Genomic DNA, 22,943 nt, shown 5'->3' with positions numbered 1-22,943 from the left:
CATTTTTTTAAATAGGGACCTTCCCATTTCAGTTGTAATAGGTCAGTGGGAGAGGCTTCCTTCCAGGTCCTCCCCAGGCCATTTTATGGGCATTGAAAGACAGAGAGAGGGAGGGAGGGGGGAGATGGAGAGGAAGAGGGAGAGAGAGAGAGAAAGAGAGGGAGGGAGGGAGCGAGGGGGAGAAGGAGAGGGAGAGAGAGAGAGAGAGAGAGAGAGAGAGAGAGAGAGGGAGAATATGTAATGCCATCAGGTACAGAGACCTGCTTACAGAAAGTTATATGTGCCTGGCTGAAACCTCTTGGTGCCCTAGAAGCTGAATAATCTGAAATTCTTGGGGTTGATAGTCTTTAAGTGTGTTTCATCATTATATGGTAGGTAGAGGACATGCTATTAGGGTAAGTGGCAGCACCATCTGTGTTTGCATGTTTCATAGAGGAACGCAAAGGCTCTCGGTTACCTCCTTAGAAGGCATGCACTGCAACTATTTAGAGGGCTCTCTTGGAGGCATTCCAGTGAGCAGAATTTCCCTACATTTTAAAAATTCTAGTGATGGCAAGAAAAACACACGTCCTGTCAGACCACCCTTTAGTTTGGTTCTGTCTTCAAACCGTATTAGTTTCCTTCTTCTCACTCTTGTGTGTAGGGCCAGCCAGCCAACCCTTGGCCAACTACATCCTCAAGTTAGTGGATACATGCTTTTCCTTTTCCCCCTCCTCATAAGGGGTATTACATGACCAGTGACTGTCTGGGATTCTTATTTGGTAGAGGACTCAGATCATGAGTCAGGAGGTTCATATTTCAGCCCCAGGTCACCCAGTTTTGCTTATATGATATTGGGCAAGTCTCTTGATCTTCCTAAGCCTGAGGTTTTAATTCATAAAATGGGAATGATAACCTCTACTCTGTCTACCATTCAGGACATTGCTGTGGATCATGACAGACCATGGTTATGAAAGACCTTTGTAGCTGCAGAATTCTCTGGCCACGTGGAAGATTGTCATTCCAGAGCAGCCATCACTGTAAGTAAAAGCATCCAATATAGTGAGTGAGTGGAATGTTGTGTGGGAGCCAACAGGGTGGGAATTGATTTTTCAGGGACTTCTGAAAGCACCCAACTGTTGCTTGGCCTCGCTGGCCTGCGCATCAGTATGGTTTGCTTCTATCACTCTTCTCTTTATATACCCTCATTTCTCTGTGCAGCCTCCCTCAGGTCCTCAAGGACTTTATGCATTTAATATGTTTTTTCCCTATCCAAGGCAACACATTTAATGCAAAGTTATAGCCAACTGCAGGTGTTCAACCTCTGTTGCAGGACAAAAGTAGACAAGAACAATGGAAGCTTCCTTTCTCTCCTTGAAATGATGGGAAGGAAGACAGAGAGAGGAGAGAAAGAAGAGAGAGAGCAGGGAGGCACCCTCTGCTAATATACTCTTTTCCAAAGGCTGAAGAAAATAAAATTTTATAGACAGAAGTGTACCCCTTTGAAGTGTTATTTATTATTCCCTTAATACAAAATCTTTTCCAGAGAACTTTCAGTTATTTATGAGTTAACACTCATAATCCCCCCACCCCAGACAGGTTATTAAAAAACACTCTTTTCCTTGACAGCAGAGGAGAACACGGAGGCTGACAGATGCCAGGATGGTGACACTAGGGCCTCAATACATGCAAATGCATTTGAACATGAAAGAGTTGAATTTGGTTGAACCAGTTTGAGACCAGTGGCTAGCCACAGAAACAGCTGGTTAGAGCTCAATTACTGACTTCTTAATTACTGTATGGTTCCTAGCTGGTCCCTGATTGATGATTCGGACTCCCTTTGGTCCTTAGAGATGGAAATCTAATTCAAAGTAGCTTAGGCAAAAGAGGCAATTGATTAGCTCTCACCACTGGGAGGTCTGGGTAAAGGCTGGCTCCTGGAACTAGGTCCGGGGGCTCAGATGACATTAGGACCCTTTCCCTCCATCATGTATATTGATTTGGGTGAATTGGCTTTATTCTCTTCTACTGCAGAAAAAGTTTCTCTACATGATTCAAAAGATAGCCCTTAGATAATTTTAGCTTGAACTCAAAATGTAAGGCCCCTTTCTTATTCAAACTCGTGACTGGAAAAAACCCCCACAAAACCCAGGGAAGAATTCTAATTAGCGCGACTTGGGTCACAAGATTATGTCTAGCCCAGTCACTGTGGCCTGGGTAAAAAGTGACTATACTTGCCTGGGCTAGAGGTGTGGGGAAGGGCAGGGTACTAAGACTGGCAGCACAACCAGGACCACACAATGACAGGGGAGTAGGGGTAGCCTCCCCAAAGGAAGGGATGCCAAGTTGCTGAAACCTACAGATGCCTCCTACTACTTACTGTATTGCTTTTTTTCCTAATGGTTTCCCAATGCTGGGAAGTTGTTTTTTTTTATCATTGCTAATTGCTTTCTATGCAGTTCATTAAGCTGATTACTCAATCAAATTAAATTAACTGCTTTTCCCCCCTTTACCAAATGAGTTTGTATGTAAAGATAAGACCTCTTTCTTTTGAAAGAAACATCAAAATAATTTTTTTCTGATTATGGTTTCAAGACAAGATAAAGAAAAGGACAATGAACTATTTTTTTTGGTCTAAAATATCTAGATAATTAAGGTTTTTTTAGAAAACCATTTTTCTCCCAGAATTGCTTAGATAACACCCACTTCAAACTCTGGTACATCCATTACATCCAATATCAGGCTTCTCTAGTGAGTAATGAATTTCTGCTATCTCTTTATGACTACTTTTGAAGGGTGTACACTAAAACAAGGGCTTCCTAATTGTAAAATCATGATATTTTCCTTCAGTATTCTCTAATTGTCCCTTCTGAATTTTTGCTCACCCCCGTGTGACTACCTCACCCTTCAATGCCTCTTTACTATTCCTATCCAATGCTATTATCAAGAAAGCACCTTGTAATAGGCATTTAAACTCAGTTTGACTTTGCCAGATGTTTTTTTCTACCAAGAAACTTAACAACTTTATGGAATCAAAGGCTTTGTCCTGGATAAGGAATTTGTGGATACAGTACACATCGAGAAAATGTTTTTGGTTGGAGGGAATTTTCTTTTTCAATTGTAGTTGACATACTATATCATATTATATTAGTTTCAGGTGTGCAATGTAGTGATTAGGCATTTATATAACTTATGAAGTGACTACCTTGATATGTCTAGTAACCATCTGACATCATACATAGTTATTACAATATTATTGACCATAGTCCCTATGCTGTACTTTACATACATACCCATGATGATTTTTGTAACTGGCAATTGGTACTTCTTAATCCCTTTCATTTTTTTGGGATTGGGGAAAATTTTATCCCAGGTATGAAGTCCCATTATCTAGGCATGTGAATACTTTATTTAGATTTGAGACTAGTCTTGATTATAGTTTTCCGCTACCTCAATCCAAACATTTTCTCCAGGTCATTGTCCAGCTTATTCAGGTACATATGACTAGCTCTACAGGGCTAGGAAAAAAGCCAAACGTTCAGTTTTAGAGTTAAGTTTCAGAAGATCTGTGGACTTTGAGCCAGGAGAGCTAGCTTCTAACTAGTCTTAGTTTAACCAGAAACTTGTGTGACCTTGGACAAGTCACTTATACTCTAGGCCTTCAAGTTCACTTATTTATAAAATATAGTTGAATAAAATTATGATGATTTCTAAGGTCCCTATCAACTCTTTATTTTCATTCATTTATGTAAAGCATTTATCCAGTGGAAATGCAACTATCTCTCCCCAAGAATATGTGAGCATGAACTCAGACAATGTATATAGAATGCCCAGCTCAGGGCAGATGTTTAACAAATGGCAGTGGTAATGCTTATTTGCAGTAATGCTATTAATTATTATACACATAGCTTCTTAACTTGGTGTTTATGGACTAATTTTGTGTGCTGTTTTCTTTTTTTGGTAATAGCAGCTTTACTGTGGCAATAGTCCAAACACACACACACACATGTAGAATCCTTACGTACATCCAAGGATTCTTTGCCATGTGATACATATATGATACTATTGCCAACATTTCCCAAAGTCCTTCAGAAATGGAGGAGAATGCTTTACCGCAGTAGGAATGGCGAAGACATTGCAAACCAGCTCTTTCCTCGTCTTGTGCTCATGACTTGATTTATGAACCCATCATGGTTCCCGTTTATTGAGTATAGACTGGCCCCAGAATTCTTCTCATCATGGTGTCTCTGGTGGATCACACCCATTGGTACCCACTGGCTCCTTCTCTGGTGACTTCAGTATATTCAAGCAAGTGCCATCCACAGGTTTCAGGCCTGTGCCCTTCTGGTAGTATCTTTCTGGGCCTTTGTACTAGAAACTATCATGAGGACAGATGGCTTACTAGATCTGTTATAGGAATTTCTTTGTTGTAGGAATATACAAATTCTAGGTGGCTAAAGCTCTCCTTCTACCTCAGAGCCTCAGTTTGCTGAGGGATAAAATTGGGATGGTAATTCTACCTCCAGGGTTATTGCCATGAGGATTAGAGAGGAATAGTATGAAGTGCCTATCACAGTGCGTGGCACATAGTAGATGCCTAAAATATCAGTTTCTTGCTAAACTCAATATGTAATATCTGAATGAATTTTTTCCTCAGCCTCTCCTAACCCCCAAAAGAAAAACCAAACTCCCTATTTCACAATGGATCAATAGCTTCCCATGCCCAGTCCAGCCTTCTCTTCACTGATTTGCTTAACCAATGTGGTGCCAGTTACATTGGGTACCTTGCCCTTTCGCAAATAGGCCCTATCTGTTCTGTCCTTTATGCCCTGGCTTGTTCTGTTTCCCATTCTTTGAGTGCCTTTACTTCTCTGGCAGTGTAATACCCACTTACCCTCAAGGCAACACACAAATGTCATTGCCTCCTTCCCTTATTTCCCCAGGCAGAAATGACCTGTGCCTCCTCTGTACACCAAAGAACATTTTACCTCTCTCCTTCATCAGGTCATTCAACAAATGATTGAGGATCTATTATGTACCAGGCATTGTGCTTGAGGCAGACAATGTCCCTGGTCTTGTGAATGTATATTCTAGATGGGAAGAGGCAGACACTAAGCAAGTAAACAAGGTATTATTAGGTGGTGATGAGTAATGTGAGAAAGTGACTTCAGAGCTAACCTGGAGAGGGTGGAGAGAGAAGGCTGTTCTGGGCAGATGGCATCTTGAGCTGAGACATAGTTGATAAGGAGCCAGTCTCACAAAGGTCTGGCTGAAGAGGGTTTCAAGCCAAGGAAACAGGAGGTGCAAGGGCCTTGGGATGGAACTAAGTGTGGCTTGTTCGAGGAACATGGCAGAAGCTGGGGTGGCTGGAAAAGTGTTCAAGTGGGGAGGATGTAAAATGTTATCTTTTCAGAGTCCCCTTTTTAGAAAGCTGGACACAGGGCGATGAGAGGCATGTGGAAGATTGGACCCAGACACTGCCTTTTTTCCCACCTACCTTTGACCTTGTGTTGTATTTGCTGGTATCCGTGTGTCTTATTTTTTCCTCCTGACTATCAGTTCTATGAGAGATAGGACTATCGGTTATTTGTTTCCTTATGCCCCATGACATCCATCTGTGGACACGGGTGCTCATTACCTGTGCTTGTTAGAAGGAAGAGTATATATTCTGGGATAAAAATGAAGCTCATCCAGTCCTTTGGGAGATGAGTAGGGCTCACCTGTAAGGTCTCTCAACTGGATATGGCTTCAGAGTGACCTGCAGAAAGATACTGGGCAGAGTGTTAGCCACTTCTGCAGGCAGAGTCCCCTGCTATCTCCTGAGCCACACGCTGTTGGCTCTTTCTGGCTGCCTGATTGAATCCCCAGCTTTGACTTCTTTGACCTTTCTAGATTTATGTTGTGGACCAAACTCTTCTGGTCCCAGCGTACTTCCCTAAACTCAGCTTCCTCCTTGCCTAAATTCAGGTAACTATTCATCCTCTCTGTTGGTTCACCTGATTTAGGATCCTTGCCTTTTTCCTATTCAGATTTGTCCTGCTATTATCCACATTATAGCTTTTGGAATGCTATCATTATATGAGACAGGGTTTCTCAAACTCAGCACTATTGACATTTTAGGGTGGATAATTCTTTCTTATGGGAGGCTGTCCTGTGTATTGAGGATGTTTAGCAGCATCCCTGGATCTCTACCCACTAAATGTCTACCCACTAAATGGGGTAAATGTCCTCTACCCCAATTGTGGCAAGAAAAAATATCTCCAGACATTGCCAAATGTCCTGGGGGGTTGGGGGACACATACACAAAATTGCCTCTGTTTGAAAACCATTGATGTAAGGCTACAATCAGGAGAACTCTTAGAGATCAATTATATTAACCCCCCTTCTCTCATTTTACCAATGAGGTCACTGAGGCCCGGGGTAGGAAAATGAGTTGCCCAAGGTCAAACTGCAAATTGGCAGAGATGTAGGCAACAGATTTCATGCCTTTTAAATCTCAGTCCACTGCCTTCTCCTTAGCATGGTGAAATCTCCTTAGGAGGTGGTCAAGAAAAGTAGAAAGGTATGACTTCGGAGAGAGACTTGGCTTAATATCCAGACCAAGTCATTGGTCAGCTGCATGACCTTGGGTTCTGAAGCTCTCTGAGCTTTCATTTCCTCTTATGTAAAATGAGGGTAATAAATCCCCACCTTGCAGGGTTGTTTTGAGGACTAAGTGAAAGGTCTGTGAAAGCCTAGCATAGGAACAAAGAGAAGTTAAAGTTGTCACCAATAAGACTCAGAGAGCCCATGGAAGATGAAGCTGATAGGCAGTGCTTTCTGATAGACTGTTAAAAATGCAGGTGGTGGGATTTGGTGACTGTAATGGAAAAAACCAAGTAGTTTGGAAAATAACTGGCTGTTTTAAAGTCTGACTCATTTGACAAAGTTGAACCCTCCCTTTCCTGAGAAGGTACCTCTGACGACTGTACCTTATCTCTCATGTCCTGTATCTCTGTTTTCCCCCAACAAAACATTATTACAAACATGCCTAAAGGGTAAAGGAACATTTAGAGTCCAAGTTGGGGACTGGGTGTTTTCCTTCTCTTTTATCTGATGAACATAAGGACATTTTGTCCCTTGGAACCATGGAGATTTGACTGCCATCAGGTAACCTGGTTCCTGGTGTTGGTCAAATACCTCTAATAACAGTTCTTTGTAATTTCCAAAGATGTTTTCATGAGCATTTTCTTTGGATGGCCCAACTGTACTGGTTCTCTATCCTGGCTGCACATTATAATAATATGACTGTTCAAAACAAACAAAGCAACAATAAGATAACTCTGCCTGCACTCAGACAAACTGTTTGGAGATGCATCGTGGGAGTTGGTGATGTTGTTTAAAGTTCCCTTGATGATTCCAGTGTGCAGTTAGGGTAGAGGGTAGAGAATCACTGCCTATTTTGACATCAGATCCACCAATTCTTTGATGAGGAAAACGAAGCTCAGGGTAGTTAAATTTCTTGTCCAAGGTTGAAAGACAAAGGAGGGGAGGCCAGGTATTGTGAACCCTAATCCACTGGCCTCTCCACAATACCACATTGCTTTTCTACTCATGTTGTAATCTTAGGAAAGTCACTTCTTATTCAAGAAGCCCAGTTTTCTTATCTGTAAAGTGGGATAGTAATGGACCCCCATAGACCTTATTTCGTAGGAGAACATTAGCACTTGGTGAGAAAGGAACTTGCCATCTTGTCTCTCAATTAGGAATAGAACTGATCCTGGTCTTGGACACACAGAGAGATAGTTCCATTTCCCCAGGACAGCCCTGAGAATCCTTCCCAGGCCGAATCAGCTATTCTGCAGGGAGCCTGCTTTTCAGTTCCCCGTCTTCCTTGCTGATGCCTTGCCTGGATCTGTTTTGAGGAGCTCACAGAACTCTTTCTCCTCTTCTCCCCTGTGCAGTTCTCTCTGGATTAGTGATCTCTATGCCCCAAGAGGATAGGCTGACTTTCCCAAAGGTGTGACAAGCATAGTTTTAACCATTTTCAGTTCCTTTGGCATAACAGGGAGAGAACTATTTGCCTGTTGTTTTCCTGCCCATCACACATCATGGTCTGGTTAACAGAGAGGTGGGTAGTATAAAGGCTTTGAATTCAAGCAGACCCAGTTCAAATCCTGACTCTGTCTCAGGACTTTGAGCAAGTTAATGTCATCTCTTTAAATCTGAATTCCTCATTTGTAAGGCCCTACCCTAGAGGGCCATTATCATGATATAAAAGGTATTAAGTGTGCTTAACATAATAGGTGCTCAATAAGTGCTCTTATAGCCATTATGACCATTATCCCAACTAGTTGATGGCAAGGCGACAGATCTGTTTTCTCATCCTGTCAGCTGGTCTTAAGTGGGTCTTCATTCAGTGTCTCCCTAGATGCTGGAGGTGACTGCAGGCCAGTGTGGACAGTGCCTGGAACTTCACACAAATTGGCTAGGTTCTTTCTCTTCCCCCAACCCTTTTTTACCATGGTAGTTGCTGTCTGAAATGCCACTATTAGAGTTTCCTTCATTCATTTTAAACTTCTGACCCCTCTTAATATGCAAAGTTCCTTGGGAAAGAAAACACTTGAAGCTGTTTAGTATTTAAGTGTCAACAGAAGTCAGATCCTTTACAAAAACCCCATCTTTCTTGAGTAAAAGAAAAGCTTTCAGGCAAGAATGAGGGTCATGTGGTCTGAAGACCGAGATTATCTACTTAGAAGCCTGGTGGATTTGGTTTTCGTTTTGACTCTGTGCACATCACAGATACACCTGGACTCCAGTTGGGGATGTCTGGGAGACATTCCCTGTGAGCCAGTCAGTTCTTGGAGGTACTGTGACCACTGCAGGGGGCTCCTTATTCAATAGAAACTATAGCCCTTGAAAATCAAATACCATTCTTTGTCTTTTTTGTTTTTGTTTTTTTTTTATCCTATTTCAATAAATAACTTACAAATGATCTAGTTCAGCTGAAGTGGCTTGTTTGAGATCTATTCATGACTCATGCATAGTGGCCACCATTAAAAAATGTACTGGACTTAGGCTCAGCAATAAGGAAATCACATAAGCCCTAGAACACTGGCTTAAGAAATGGCACAAAAATGGAATGAACAAGTGTGAAAAGTAGATAATGGATCCACAGTGATTTAATTCTCGGTGATATTTTCACTTTATGCAAATACCAAAAGAAAAAAAGAAACCTGGCTACTTGGGGGGAAAAACAAACAGAAACCCAAAAATATTTAGTGTTTGATCAAGCAGAAATCCTTTCACAAATCTGCCAATAGAGTTAAAACAAATATAGATGTTAAATAAAAGGCCCAGGTACCAAAGAGCAAAATTTAATGAAAGCTAGAACTGTTAAGTATGGGTTCCTGTTGAGAAAAATGTCACGCTCTTTCAGAGTTTTCCCATTGCTCTATTTTTAAGAAAAGTGTAGTAAAAATACATAATACAAGTTAACTTTTTTTTTCTTGATTTTGTTTTCCCCGTCACTCCTCCATTGATGACAAACATCTTCCACTGGAGTCTTGGACCCCCACATAGCATAGACCCTCATTTCTAGCATAGATGGCCTTTTCCTATCAGATGATGTTACTGGGTGAGCTCAGTAGCTGGAGAGGCATCCTACCAGGCCAAAGGCAAAAGGTTTTTGAAGCATGTTGATGGTAGAGGGTTAATTCCAACTCCTCTGGAATGCAGATTCCCTAATGGCGGGTCATACCAGATTCTGCAGTGGTAGGCTAAGGGCTGAGAAAAATCTGGTGAGAGGGCAGGGGCTGGGGAGGACATCAGCTGGCAGTAGCGGAAAAGTGATCCACCTTGAAGGTCCTGCTTCACATACCATGCCCACATTGACATGTGAGAGACTAAACAACAACACTTGAGCTGAAAGGGCAAAGAGTTAGATTTTGGGATGGTTCTTTGCTATGGCTGATGAAAGAAGAATGAGAGAGCCATAGAGAGGGTGGGTGTCCACTGAGAGAGTCCACAGATGAAACCAGTCATGCTGTGCCTACTCATAGGCAGGCTCCAAAACCTTTAGTTTGTCAATTGCTAATGATAACCCCTAGCAGAGAAGACTGGATAGAAGTAGGAGGTAAGGGAACAAGCCAGAATATGGTTATCAATAAAAGCTAATGACACATGGCACGCATTGAGTCATGCACCTAGGAGATGGCTGCTGGAGAGCTGGAAGCCAATTGCACCAAGAATGAGAGTTGGGATCTCCAAGAAAGCCATGTGCTGGGAACTACACCCACCCAACCAAAGTTTCAGTCAGCCTGGGCTTCTCTCCATGAGCCCTGCCAACCTCTCCAGTCTTGTCTTAGTTCAGCTTTGTAGTCACAATCCTGGGTGTATTGATTTTGGTCACCGAAATATAACATCTCCATTCTGTCTTAGCCAGGGGGAAGATCTGCCTCCTTGGCTTAAAAGTTGGGGTCAAGTATCTTAAGGACCCCAATGTCATTATCAATTTAATCCATCTCCCTTTCCTCCTTCAGATAATTCAGCCTTGGACATTTTACTTTTGAAAGATGACAGAATGTCATCTGGCCACATGCTAAAATAACACTTTTATATGGACATAAAAACCCAAGTTCTCTGGGTCAGCAAAACTCTAAGCTTCATATTCAGCCTCTCAAACCTAAGCGAGGGCACACCATGGAAGGTTCTATTGTTTGTGGACTTCAATGATGCTTCCTTTTCCAAAATTCTTTCATCACCTTTCTTTTGCACTTAGCTTGCATAGCATTTCCCCCATATCAGAGGCTCTGAAGAGAAAGAGTCTATTCCTCAGTGGGACTCCTGCTCAGATGTTAAGCAAATGAGAAGCGACAATCATGGGTGCTATCTTCCTGGCTGTCAGCTGTTCCCAAGTCTCTACTTGGTTCAGGAGGCCAATTGCCCTTCAGCCACCAGAGTGCCTTTGGGCTTGAGCATAGTCAGAAGGACATACTTCTCAGGGCTGAGGTTGACTCTGTGAAGAAATATACCATTCCGCCTAAGGCCTATGAGATGGCTCTTACACATTAAAGGAAGCTTTATCTGGGCTTCCAGCAATAACTTCAGGCGCCCTCCTCTGAGTGCGCACCTGCCTTTGCCCTCTCCGCCACCCTTGGTCTGAGCTGCTTTTCACACACGTTTTCAGTTAAGATCAGTGCTTAGGCAGCGCTCTGTCTGGGGAAGGCAGCTCGCTCCTTTAACAACCTGTTCCGTCTCCATCCAGGGCTTGGGGTGGTAGACTGGAGGGTAACTTGGAGAGCTCCCATGGCGAATTAGTTTGAAGGTTGCTTTTTCCCTTTTGCTTGCTTTTAAGGTGGAATAAACCTTGAATCTCCAACCTAAAAACTGAAGAGGGGTGGGCAGGGATAGGAGTAAGAAGTAAGGAGAAGGGAGAGGCCTAACAGAACCTGCAAATCATGAATATTAGTAAGAAAAACATTGCACACACTAAGACATGTTAACAACTGAATTAAAAAAACAGCACAGTCTCTTCATTAGTGTTCTGGTGACTCCACTGCCAGAGACACAGTCTCTGTTAGGGTTATTTCCCCTTATTGCAGTGCAATGTGATCTGTCATCCTTAGTAACAGAAAAGGGTGAAAGAATGTCAAAACAGGAAAAGGGATAGCAGAATGGTTTTCAATTCTTCAGGAAAATCTGTTGAATCCTCCTCCTTGTGGTTGTGGTGGTTGGTGGCGGTTGCGTTTCATTTTGTTGTTTTTGGCACTGAAGGGCTTGGGATGGGGCTGGGGGAGCCCGAGCGTGCTCCCCAAGGGGTCTCCATCTGCTCCAGTTATAATCCTGTGGCTCCCAAGGGCATCCCTGAACTGTGGCTCATGCAGGGAATTGATTGCATGGACTTAGGGAAGTCGTGGCTGACCACTCGGCCATTCTCTCCACTGCTGCCACCACTGGCTCCTGCCCCGCTGTTTCGGGGGAGTGTCGATGTCCGTATGGCTTCATTGATGGATTGCTGTGGGATCAAACAGAAACCCTTTTCAGGAGGACAATGGGGTTCTTCCCCAGGTCCTTGGCAATGACTGGCAGGGAGAATGAGTCAACTGTGGACTTGAAATATCACCCTTTCCTTTTCCCCATCCAACTCCTTTCCTGATCTGTAGTGCCAATTTTGACTTGCCATGAACTCAGAAAACTGTTGCGTGACTCTGGAAAAGCCTGAGCCCCTCTCTGGACCTTATGCTCTCTATTTAATGAGGTTTGCTAGACTGGGTAATCTCTAAAATCCTTTCTGGTTCTTATATTACACATGTTTTCTAAAGGTGAAATAGTTCTATAGCTGTATTGATGATAATAAATGTGGCAACATGAACTAAGTGGAAAAGCTCTGGAAATGGGGATTAGAGAACTTGGATTTTAGTTCTGGTTCTGACATCAACTAATTGTGTGACCCTGTGCATACCTCCTTACCTCTCTAGACTGTTTAATTCTCCATGTTTATAAAATGTGATTATCTACCTACCTACAGGCTTTTATTAGGAAGAGTGATGCCACTGTGTGAAAAATTATTTGAAATGTTAAAAATTAAGGGTGTGTTATTGTTGGGTTAAAATTAAAAACTATCTCTGATTTACTTCAGGGAAAATGCTATCCTACTGCTAGCAGCATGTGTTAAGGGAATGTAGGACTTATTTGAATAATACAGTAGGCAAAATGTAATTGGAAAGGGACATGTGCTAAAGAAAATGAGAACGCATTGCAAAGATCTTTATCTGTCAGATGCTTCCCATCAGCACACATCACCTGTACTTCTAGAATGACGCTTCAGATCAGTGCTAATAATCTTTGTGACTGCAACATTGTTGGAATTCTAGAATGTTGGAACTCTTCCATTCCAGCGATCACCCCAGGATCAGCTGGGTTGAGGTGGAATGTTCAAGAACACATTATGGGATTAAAATCATATCCTGTGAGACAGGAGGAAGGGTTCTGTTCTTAGTTCCTTTGGAGAAAGAAACTTCATGACATGAAATCCAAACCTGTATCTCTTCCTGTCACTCTAACTTCCTATTAAAAGATACTCATAGAATTTTTGAGGTAGGGCTTGATTTCTTGGTAGGACTTAACATAAAGGAGAATAGTTGTCTATAACTTGAGAGGTTTCTTTCTCAAAGACCAAACCTACTCATCCTTCAAGGTGCATTCTGTCCTTACCGTCTTCTTGAAGCCATCCTAGACTGCACCAGCAAGTGCTGGCACCTCACCTTAGTACTCATACATTGTACATTCTCTTGTAATGGCTTTGCTTCAGGTATGCGTGTTTCATCTTCTTTAAGGGCACTAACTATCTGGAGGAGGCAAGGATCATGTCTTCTCATTCCTTAACTATCTCCCAGAATGTCCAGCTTAGAGTTAGATGCTTAATCAATGCTCTTGAATTTGCCTAAGAAAACCCAACCACCTAGGATCCTTCTTAAAAATTCCATGGCTTTCTCCTTTGCGTATTTCTGATTCTAGTGGCCAGAGGGGAGTGTCAACCTACTGTAACATAAACAGGGCAGTTTTTACCCAATTTTTGTTCTTTTTGCAACACTTTGATGGGAATGTCCTCTTATTGCTGGCAATTCTGGCAATGTTTTTCAATGTTATTTCTTTTTAAAATCAATGATTCAGACAAATTTGCCTCAGATGATGCTCCACTCATACTGTTTATGTCTCCTCCTCAAAACCCCAGGGTTGGGTTGATTTATTTACATTCTTCCTTTGTTGCCCTCCACTGAAAAGGAAGCGTGACCTGGATTGCATTCTTTTAAGTCAAGGCCAAATAAATACCACTGTAATGCTCTGTGGGGGAAATGTGAAATAAAACACGAGGAATTAATGGTTACTCATCCTCACCTAAAAATGTTGAATGAAAATAACTTTGTATGTGTCTGTGAAATATGGAAACCTGTATAGGTTAACTTGAAATGTCTATCTTCTGTGACTTTTCTCTGCCATATCCCTTTAATTAAAAAAAAAGTTTACAGTTCACACTGAAGGCCTTGGGCTTTGTTTCTCAAAAGGTCTCACACATTCCATTGAAGTTGGTGGTACTTGTTGAGTTTATCTTAAAAGAAGATTGGTGGCACAGTCAACACTGCTGCCTATCAAAGTGTGAGAGAACATAGCCCGACATGTAGCTAAGCTGTCATAAGTAGGTGCCATTTTCCTTCTTGCCTCTGGGAAATGTGGTTCTCCCTTATCCATTTTTGACATTCCAGCCATTCTTAAATTTCATGCTTAGAGTCATTGTTTTAAAATGATATGCCGGGAGAAAAGGGTGCTTGAAAAGTCCAAACTTGGCTCTTCAGAGACTCATTTCATTTCTCTAACAGTGATTGCTTCCTAACTTCTCAGCTGCTTGCTTTTCTAAGAAAAGTCTGCCCAACCTCTGCCCATCATAGAGCCCCCTAATAAAAGTTCAAACCTCAGCAATGACCTCATCCTAGCACATGTGCTAGGAGCCAGAGTGATTGCCTGCTGGGGTGGATGCACCCCTCCTCCTCGCATTACCAAGTGTCTCAGCTGCTCATTAATTCCATGGATATGTGCAAAGCCACGGGCCATGGCTTACACATGGCCCGTGTCAGCACAGCCACATGCAATTATGAGAAGTCAGTGTCCTGGGGGCGGGAAAGGCTGGGGATTAGTTTCCTTTGGGAGCAAGGGGAATAATAAAGATCCATGGTTGTCCTTCACACCAGCTAGGAACTCAGGTTCTGGTTTGGTTTCTAGGCAGAGGGAAGAAACAGAAGATCTGAGACTTGATTCAGTTTAGAGTTTGTCCTAGGTTATGTATTTTTGTTACTATATGACCATCTAAATTATACACAAATGCTCTGCTTGCCTGAGTCCCTCTTGAGTTCCCAACTCTCACATTTGTCTCTTCCCTCAGTCTTCCTGCATTCTGGTCTCCCTGGCCTTATTCCCATTTGGGGTGAGTTCTGGTCCCTGGGTCTCTGGCATTTGTGCTTCCTTTGCTGGCATCTCTCTTCCCCTGATTAATGTCTTTCATACTTCAAATCAGTTAAACATCACTTTCTCAGGGAAGCATTTCTGACTTGCCCAGCCTCCATTCCCTGACCATGACTTGACAGCACTGGGCATTTTTCTTCCTAACACTCATTGAACATGTGTAACTATTTATTTTCTGTCTTCTCTACCAAGCTCTCAGTGTCCTGAGAGCAGAAGCTGTGTCTGTTTGGTTCCTGACTGTATCCCCAGTGCTGAGCAATGTCTAACATACAGTGGTGCTCCGTATGTCTTTGTGGAAGAAATACTGGCAGGGTGCCCTTCCCATTCTCCCTGTGACACTGTGACACTTACTCGGTGTCCTCCTCATGTGACATCAAAGGGGAAAGGAACTCACAATGTGCAAGCAAAGGATTACATACTATCGATGGCTTCAACAAGTAGGTCAGGAAAACCTAAGGATAAGGGCTGTATATTATTTGTGCACTGTAGCTAGGAATTGAGGAGACACATAGTAGGTGCTCAAAATTATCTGCTGCCATGTGGTTGGGGAGGAGAGAGTAATTTAGAAGTGGCTTGGCTGATACCAAGAACCCAGGCTATGCAGAAGCTATGCTGTGAGTCTAATTTCTGTTCCTCCAGCTCCCAACTTATGTGACTTTGTTAGGACAAGTTACTTAGCTTCTCTGAACCCCTGTTTCGTCAACCATAGGACTGCAAGCACAACACACTACAGGATTAATGAAAATGTATGCAGCACTTTGAACAGAGAAGTTACTGAAAAGATGTCTTCCCTTCCTTCCTTCTCTCTCTCCTCCCCTTCTTTCTCTGTTCTGCTTCCTCTTCCCCTTCACTTTTCCATCCAGAGTACGGAAGGGCTCTTTGAACACTGTTGAGAAATGGGAGGCTGCCCATGAACTAGGTTTAGGGGCTCAAGGCGCTAAGAGTTGGCCAAATACTGTGATCAAAGAAAGAAACAAGAAGGAAGGTTCTTGCTAAAAACCCTTTACACATCAACATGGGCCTCTGGGTGAGGTTGGAGGCTGCAGTTCTTTTTTAAAATAATTTATTGATTTTTAGAGAGAGAGGAAAGGAGAGGGAGAGAGAGAGAAACATAGATTTAAGAGTAACATCAACTGGCTGCCTCCTACATGATCGAGCCTGCAACCCAAGCATGTACCGTTGACAGGAATCAAACTGGCAACCTCCTGGCACACGGGACAACATCCTACCAACTGAGCCACACTGCCCAGGGCAGAGGCTGCACTTCTGAAAAGAGCTAACTGCCTTTGGAGAGGGCAAAGTACAGAATAATAAGAGAACTGCAAAGCTGGAAAGTCTAAGAGGCAAGTGGAATGTGTTCTACTTATCTCCTTCAGATAAGAGAGGAGTGGATAAAGCTTTGAAATTTAAGGGCTGGGTTGAGTAACAAAGACAGTAGAGGTACCTTTTCTGTAACAGGGAGATTAAAAATTCTATTAGGAACCTCAGTGAGTTGTGTTGAAGTCATGCCAACCAGTGGAATTCATTACAGAAGATTGTGGTGAAAGACCTTGAACTAATGATTCCAAGAGATTCTGATGTTGGCTTCTGAGAAATTCAACATCTTCTTTGTAAAGGGAAAGGTGAGAATGTCTCCAAGAAGTTATGACATGACTCAGTGGTTACTTCTAAGGATTCTTATCTTAACCTGAAGATTGTAACTTCATTGGTGAAGGTAAACACTGTCCCGTTTTAAGAGGATCCTAGTCTTTAGTCACCCTGGTGCTACTACCTGGCACTGACCATGACTAGTGGTACTTGGTAATCCCATATGAAGGGCTGAAAGTCAAAGAGGTTTTCTGCTTGGTGGATGCCTGGTCTCATTAGATTTTATGAGCACAAACAGAAGTGGCCCAAACCACCTTGGATAATGTTTGTGCTTCCAGGTTGGGTGGTTTTGATGGTTGTATTTGCTAAACCTAACAATAGCTTCTTCTCATGCCTTACCTTATCTCCAAGAAAACTTTTCCTCCAGATACAATTCCACATTAATTTTACTAATACCCTATATGTGTGGGGTGTCCAAAGGGAAATGAGACACAGCTTCTTACCTTAAGGAACTCACAATCTATATAGCTCTAAAAACCCAAGATACAGAGTTTCCAAACTCGGGAAGTAAATGTCCAGCAATGTCTTCTTTAAGAGGGATCCTAGAGGTATGTGTTGGGCTGATGGCCCAAGGCAGGGAGGGGCTAGGCAGAAGACTGTGGTTGTGAAATGGTGGGTGTGCTGAGCTGGGGAGCACTTGAATGTTATAAAATGGGTATCTTAAGCTGCATTCTAGGAGAGCAGATCCTACCAATGAATCTTCTTAGTCTAGTCAAGCCACGGTAACAGTCTAGGGTACATAGCTGAGATCGACTGTGCTTCTCTCTCTTTCTGTTGGTTTGAATACCACTTGTTCTCCCTCTTAATTTCTGCCTCTTCCTGGTAGACTTCTCTAATTTCTTTTCCTCTATATTGCTGTATGCCTTCCTATCTATACCATAGTTTGCTTCACTGAGTAATTTTTCCGTGCCATTCTTTGTTGAAGATCCTGAAGGTCACAGGCTGCATCTCAGTCCTCTCTGCCTCCTCAGGATGTCTCTCTCATGGTTTTGCTACCATAATTACCACTTCTAAAATATTTTCTTGTTGAAGCTAAATGATGAAATGTGAGGGGTTTTAAAGGTCATTTAACCCAACTCCCTTTGGATACTTGAATCTATATCCTTGCCAAGATCTATATCCATGCCATCAGTTATGGGGCACATGCTACTTATCAGGACAATCCATTCAATTTTTGGATAACTCTGAAAGAAAAGTAGATCTCTCCTATTGTGTGAACATCTGCTCTCCACAGCTTTGGTCATTAGTTCTTATTGTACAATTAGGGATCCCACAGAAATAGTCTGTTTTCTTTTCCACCTGAAAAGTTGTCATATTTTTACAGATAGTTCTCATATCCTACAAAATCCTTTTCTTCTCCAGTTAGTTGCCTTCAGCTGTATTTGAAGACCTAATTCACCAAGCATGGCAAGATCATCTGTTTGCAGAGGGTAGACTCCCTCTCCCCTATATTGGGAGCTACATTTCTGTTAATGCAAGCTCAGCAAGAATCTACCTTTGCACCAATTGCTCTTTCCTCATACTATGTTCGCTGTCCACTTCAACTCTCAAGTTTTAATCTCACCATCCCATCTCTGGCTGAAGTAGTTATTTTCTTGAGCTTTATGTTTACTGTCTTCCTTCTTTCCTACCCTCCTTCCCTCATCACAGCTGCCTCTTTCCCTGTCACCTTCCTCATAGCAGCTTTCCGTACCCTGCCTTGGGCTGACCTCAACCTCCTGTCACTCCCACCCTTTCTAGTAGAGGGACTCCCAGGAAACTCAGCTGTATGACACAACAGGGTAGGAAAAAGGCCTGGGAAGACGATGCCACCTTCATCCGCTTGGACTCGCTACGGGATTTGTAGCAGAACTCGATTAAGGCAACCAGCATGGCTAGTCCAAGTCCTCCGATCAGGATGTAGAACACGCCCGCCACATTGCTGAGGCTCAGAGCGCTTGTCTTGTCCTAGGAAGAGGAGGGAAAGGGGGCAGGGGAACAGAGTAAAGTGAGCCAAGAGACTGGAGACCATCTAAGTAACAGCATTTTACGCACATACACTCAACCCCATCACCCTCTTTAATAGTCAAATAGTCAGAAAGGCTTTTTATTCACTGACCGTATTAAACATTCCCCGGAAAAATGTATGTGTGTGTGTATATAACGATTTTCCAGGCATCCATGAATAGGTTTAATTTATGATTACATTTCCTCTCCTAATGCCTGTTCTGGGGTGGGAAATGCCATAAGAAATTTAGGGCAACTTCTACCAAGACCTGTACCCTTGAGCTTGCCCCATTCTTCCAAAAAACTGTGCCTTCATTTTCACCTCAGTTTCTGCCCCCCATCCCTTCTGTTGCTCAGCAACACACTTGCCTTGCTTATTATGTCTTTGAGCATTTTTCTGAGAGTTGGTACTTAAAATGAACTTTCCCTTAGATGTGGATTTTATTTCAATTTAATAAGACAGTTATTGTACATATAATAAAGATCTACCAATGTATACCTTTAACTTACTGCTCTGAGTCCTAATTTAGGGAAAAAAACCTGGGGGGCTTGGAATAGTAAAAAGGCACTGAGGTAGAAAAATGGCTCTATTAAATCCTGATAATTATGCTTAATTGGTATCATTTTTCTGTTCGAGGTGCTTGCTGAAAAACACTGTAGGCAGACTCAGGTGGCTGAATTTAGAAATCTGTTGCCTGTGGTAAAAGATATTGCACTGGTTTTGGATGAGGAGAGTCATGGAGCAGGGTGCAAAATTTCCAAGGGTGTGGGGACAACTACCCATGTCTAATAGGAGGTGACATAGTTTACTGTGTGGAGTCTGAGAAAGGCTACCAGTCTGGTGAGATAATCCCTAAGTCATGTCATCTTCAGTAGGGTTCAAAAGTGGGGACAGAGGGACAACATCTTCCCAAGTGGTGAGGGTAATCAAACAAAACGAGTGATCATGGTGTCAGGTAGTAGCTCAGGAAGAGAGGAATCTGCTTAGTGAAATTCTTGACATAGGCAAGAGGACATCTTTAAATCCTGAAAGAATACCCATCCCCAGATGTCATGATGGCTCTACCACCTTTGCTTATATTGTTTGCTCAGGTATAACAAGTTTCTCATTGAATTAAAATAAAATGCATGCCTCAGGTGGCACAGGCAGGCACCATAATTGGTTGGTTGGTGGCACTGGATAGGTATAGCTTTTACATTTCTCCTTGTGTTGTTTTGTTGTTTTTTTTCTCTCTCAGTGGGGGTATAGGCAAGCCACACAAAGGGTGAACTGTCTTGCTATAAGGGACTCCTTTGACATCTGCCTATTTAGAATCTGGGGGTGGAAAGAGTCTGCTGTAGACCAAGTCATTGACCTCTGCCCTAGTTCTGGTTGGTGCATTGTACAGGATTCAGCAGGGCTGAGCTTGGGGACTGCAGTTGGCAAATAGCAGCATGCCTTCGCTCCCCAGAAGCATCCTTGTCCAGCAGAACTGTAGGATTATCTAAAGCACACTCCTTTGGTGGCTTCCTGTATTGCTAAAGCAGATGGCTCTTGAATGTGGGTTACACTTGGCAAGGCATATTATGGCTTTGGAAACAGTGGAAATGATTATTCAAAGAAGTAGAATTTCTCCTGCTCTGATAAAATTGTCTGATAAAGGAAATGTGCAAAAATGAGCATGGTTCTAGGTTCAAGAGTTGGTTGAACAAGGTAATTTCCACATGGCATGACTTTTTAGAATGCTCAAAATGTCTCCCTGTTTGTTGTTCAGGAGGTTTGTAATTCTGTTTCTGGACAGTAATTTAGAGTCCTTGGAGGAATCATGGTTTGTAGAAGTTCCTATAAAACGTCTCTGTGTGGATAGGGCTAGGGGTGTGTTGGGAGGCATGTTAATGCATTACCAGCTCACACAGTAGAAAGGAGGTGTGGTGACAGTGATGCTCAGAGGGAGTGGATGGGGAACAGGCCTGGGGGAAGGTGGCAGACAAAAGGCTGGGAACAAAAAAACAAGTCCTACTGACTTCACAAGCTGGCCAGACTTTCAGTAGCTGAAGTATACAAAGCCTCTTTGGACACCGAGGCTGTTTCTGTTTCCTTCCTCATGGTCTTTTCAAGTTCACCTTGGTTATAGATTGCCTTGAAGGATATATGAGTGGTGGGCATCTTCTTTTGTTACTATCCTAAAAACACCTAAGAGGGCACTGGCCTCCCTGGCTGCAGAAGATGGAGTGTCCACTTCTGGTATATCTGGGAAGGAAGTAGTAGGGCTAGATATTCACATGGAAGTGGGGGTTGAGAGCATGTTCTATGTAACTGTAGAAGGAGGAAGGTACAGTGACTGAGAATTTGATTATGTATGGATTTGGAGAACATTCCTAACTTCTGAAGGAGGTCTCTGGCCCATGGAGGTGGCAGTGTGTGTGTGTGGGGGGGAGGGGGGGCACATCCCATACAAAGAGGGAAGCAGATGATATTAGGACTGCCACCTCTTGCAGAACACACAGTGTCATTGATCCTTCTTTATGTCAATACAATTCTGTAGTAGCAGGGGTCAGGGAAGACTCTGGAATCAAGGGAACAACTGGATCCTATCACCATCATATCAGAAAGCAAACTCAGATGTAGCACAACTGGCTAAATTTGACGCAATTTGATGGGGTATGGAATGAAGGGCTGGCGTTGGTGTCCTCTTAGCCCATATGGTTGAGAAGTTTACATAGAAACAAAGTTTTATGATGTTGCTTACTTGTTATGTTAGCTTTTTGATAGCACTGAGTTTAGTTCTTTCAAAGAAGGCCCAAGGCCACGCTCTTCTGTTCAGTTGCCCTTAATCACTCTCTCTGACTCACTCAGTTGGAATATGATGAAGTGTTTCAGGGCGTAGACAACAATCGTTTTTACTTAGGACCAGACCTCTGATTCCTCCTCTGGCCTATCGTGTCCTCTACAAGAGGGGACTTCCTCACAGACTTGAGTACAAACAGCTATGTTCATGTTTCATGGACAAGCTACAAGCTTCCCAGCTACGACCAAGGAAAGGGGAGAGATGGAATTGAAATCTTCTGAGCACTCCTCTGGGGGATCACGTTTTCCTCCCATCTCATAGCAGCTGCATTCCCAAAAGCCAGGCAGCTTGATGGTGGGAGTGAAAAAGTCACAACCTGTCTTCAACCAGGAGGGGGGAAAGAGTGACAGCACTGGGACGAATGGCAGGTGAAAAGAAAAACAAAAATTTCATCTCTCAGAATTGTGGGGCTTGTTGTTACAGTGATGAGCCCCCCACTGTCATCTGTTCTCCTTAACCTGTTTTTTTATATGCTCCTTCCATCTTGTGGAAAGGGATTTTTTTCTTTTTCATATTTTTCCTTGCTCTTCCCTGTCATGGGGGACTGTCCCAGACTCCCGCTGTATTTCTGAACCAACATCCCTTCCAAGAATGTGGGGCCCGGCTCAGGTCTTTGTGAAGAGGTTTGAGCGAGGCCTGAGGCAGAGAAACTTGGAGGTTTTTGAAATGACACATGCAGAAAGTTCTAGGGAGAAGTCAGGGCCTTTGGTCATAATACCAGTCCCCCCCCCACAGAGGCTCTGCTGCTCATTATGGAAGGCCTGTGAAATAAAGATCAAGCTTCAGGGCTCCCCAGATGCTTCCATTCCTTCTCTTCCTGCTGAGAGTGTGCACTCCTACATAGCAAAACCTGCAACTTCTGCCCTTCTCTACGTTCTCTAATGTGTGTACAACTGGAGTTTTAGGGGCTGCTGCAAGCCTGTACCTGCTGACTCTGTAACCAGATTTTGCCTTTCAGGGCATCTGCTTCCATCTTCTAGCCTGTCTGCTATAGTGGGCTTTCTTTTGTGCTTTCCTGACATTAATAGTTTTGGCCTATGAGCAATTTTCCTGAGTGCTTTGTTATTTCCTGGGAGTGAAGACCGAGTGGCTGGCTAGGCTCCCTCACTAGCTAGGATCAAAGCGAGGAAGCTATGGGAGGTGGATTTGATTCAACTCAAGGAACACCTTTCCACTGTCCCATGGCAGATGGCCTGCCGTGGACATGGTGATTTCCTCAGACATTCAGGAAGAAGCTGATAAGGTCATCTAAGGGATTCAAGCACTGGACACAGAGTTATAACAAGGGACTTTTGGCACCTGTCCTAACCCCAAGAGATTTGAAGCATCTAAGGAGTTCCTAGAGGGCCTGGGACCATGCCTTTTATAAATTCTCCCTAGAGACAAACCTCTTCAGGGGATGCAAAAAGGGAACTCATGTTAATTGGCAACTTCTGCTGTTCCATTTCCAATCTAGGCCAGTTCCCTAGCCTGCATATTCTCCCCAAGAGCAACACAGGATGAAAA

General features: G+C 43.0%; 1 protein-coding gene across 3 annotated transcripts in view; it reads right to left on the bottom strand.

Moving 5' to 3' along the window:
* Positions 1–9,122: 9,122 nt before the first annotated feature.
* The window catches only part of GRIA1 (glutamate ionotropic receptor AMPA type subunit 1), a 265,907-nt gene continuing 252,086 nt past the window's right edge, over positions 9,123–22,943 (bottom strand). For 2 of the 3 annotated variants that reach the window (XM_016213816.2, XM_016213792.2), the window contains exons 15-16: positions 18,436–18,570; positions 9,123–11,995 (exon numbers count right to left, since the gene is read on the bottom strand). In XM_016213816.2, coding sequence (XP_016069302.2) covers positions 11,795–11,995; positions 18,436–18,570 — 336 coding nt within the window. In that variant the 3' untranslated portion in view covers positions 9,123–11,794. Of the gene's footprint in view, positions 11,996–18,435; positions 18,571–22,943 lie in introns of those variants that run through there. The other variant, XM_087816937.1, reaches the window with a different exon arrangement.

This window comes from Miniopterus natalensis, chromosome 4, assembly GCF_054644295.1.
Source record: "Miniopterus natalensis isolate mMinNat1 chromosome 4, mMinNat1.hap1, whole genome shotgun sequence".
Lineage (NCBI taxonomy): Eukaryota > Metazoa > Chordata > Mammalia > Chiroptera > Miniopteridae > Miniopterus > Miniopterus natalensis.
Note: the sequence above shows the minus strand (reverse complement) of the source record. Positions and strands in the feature narration are given on the sequence as shown.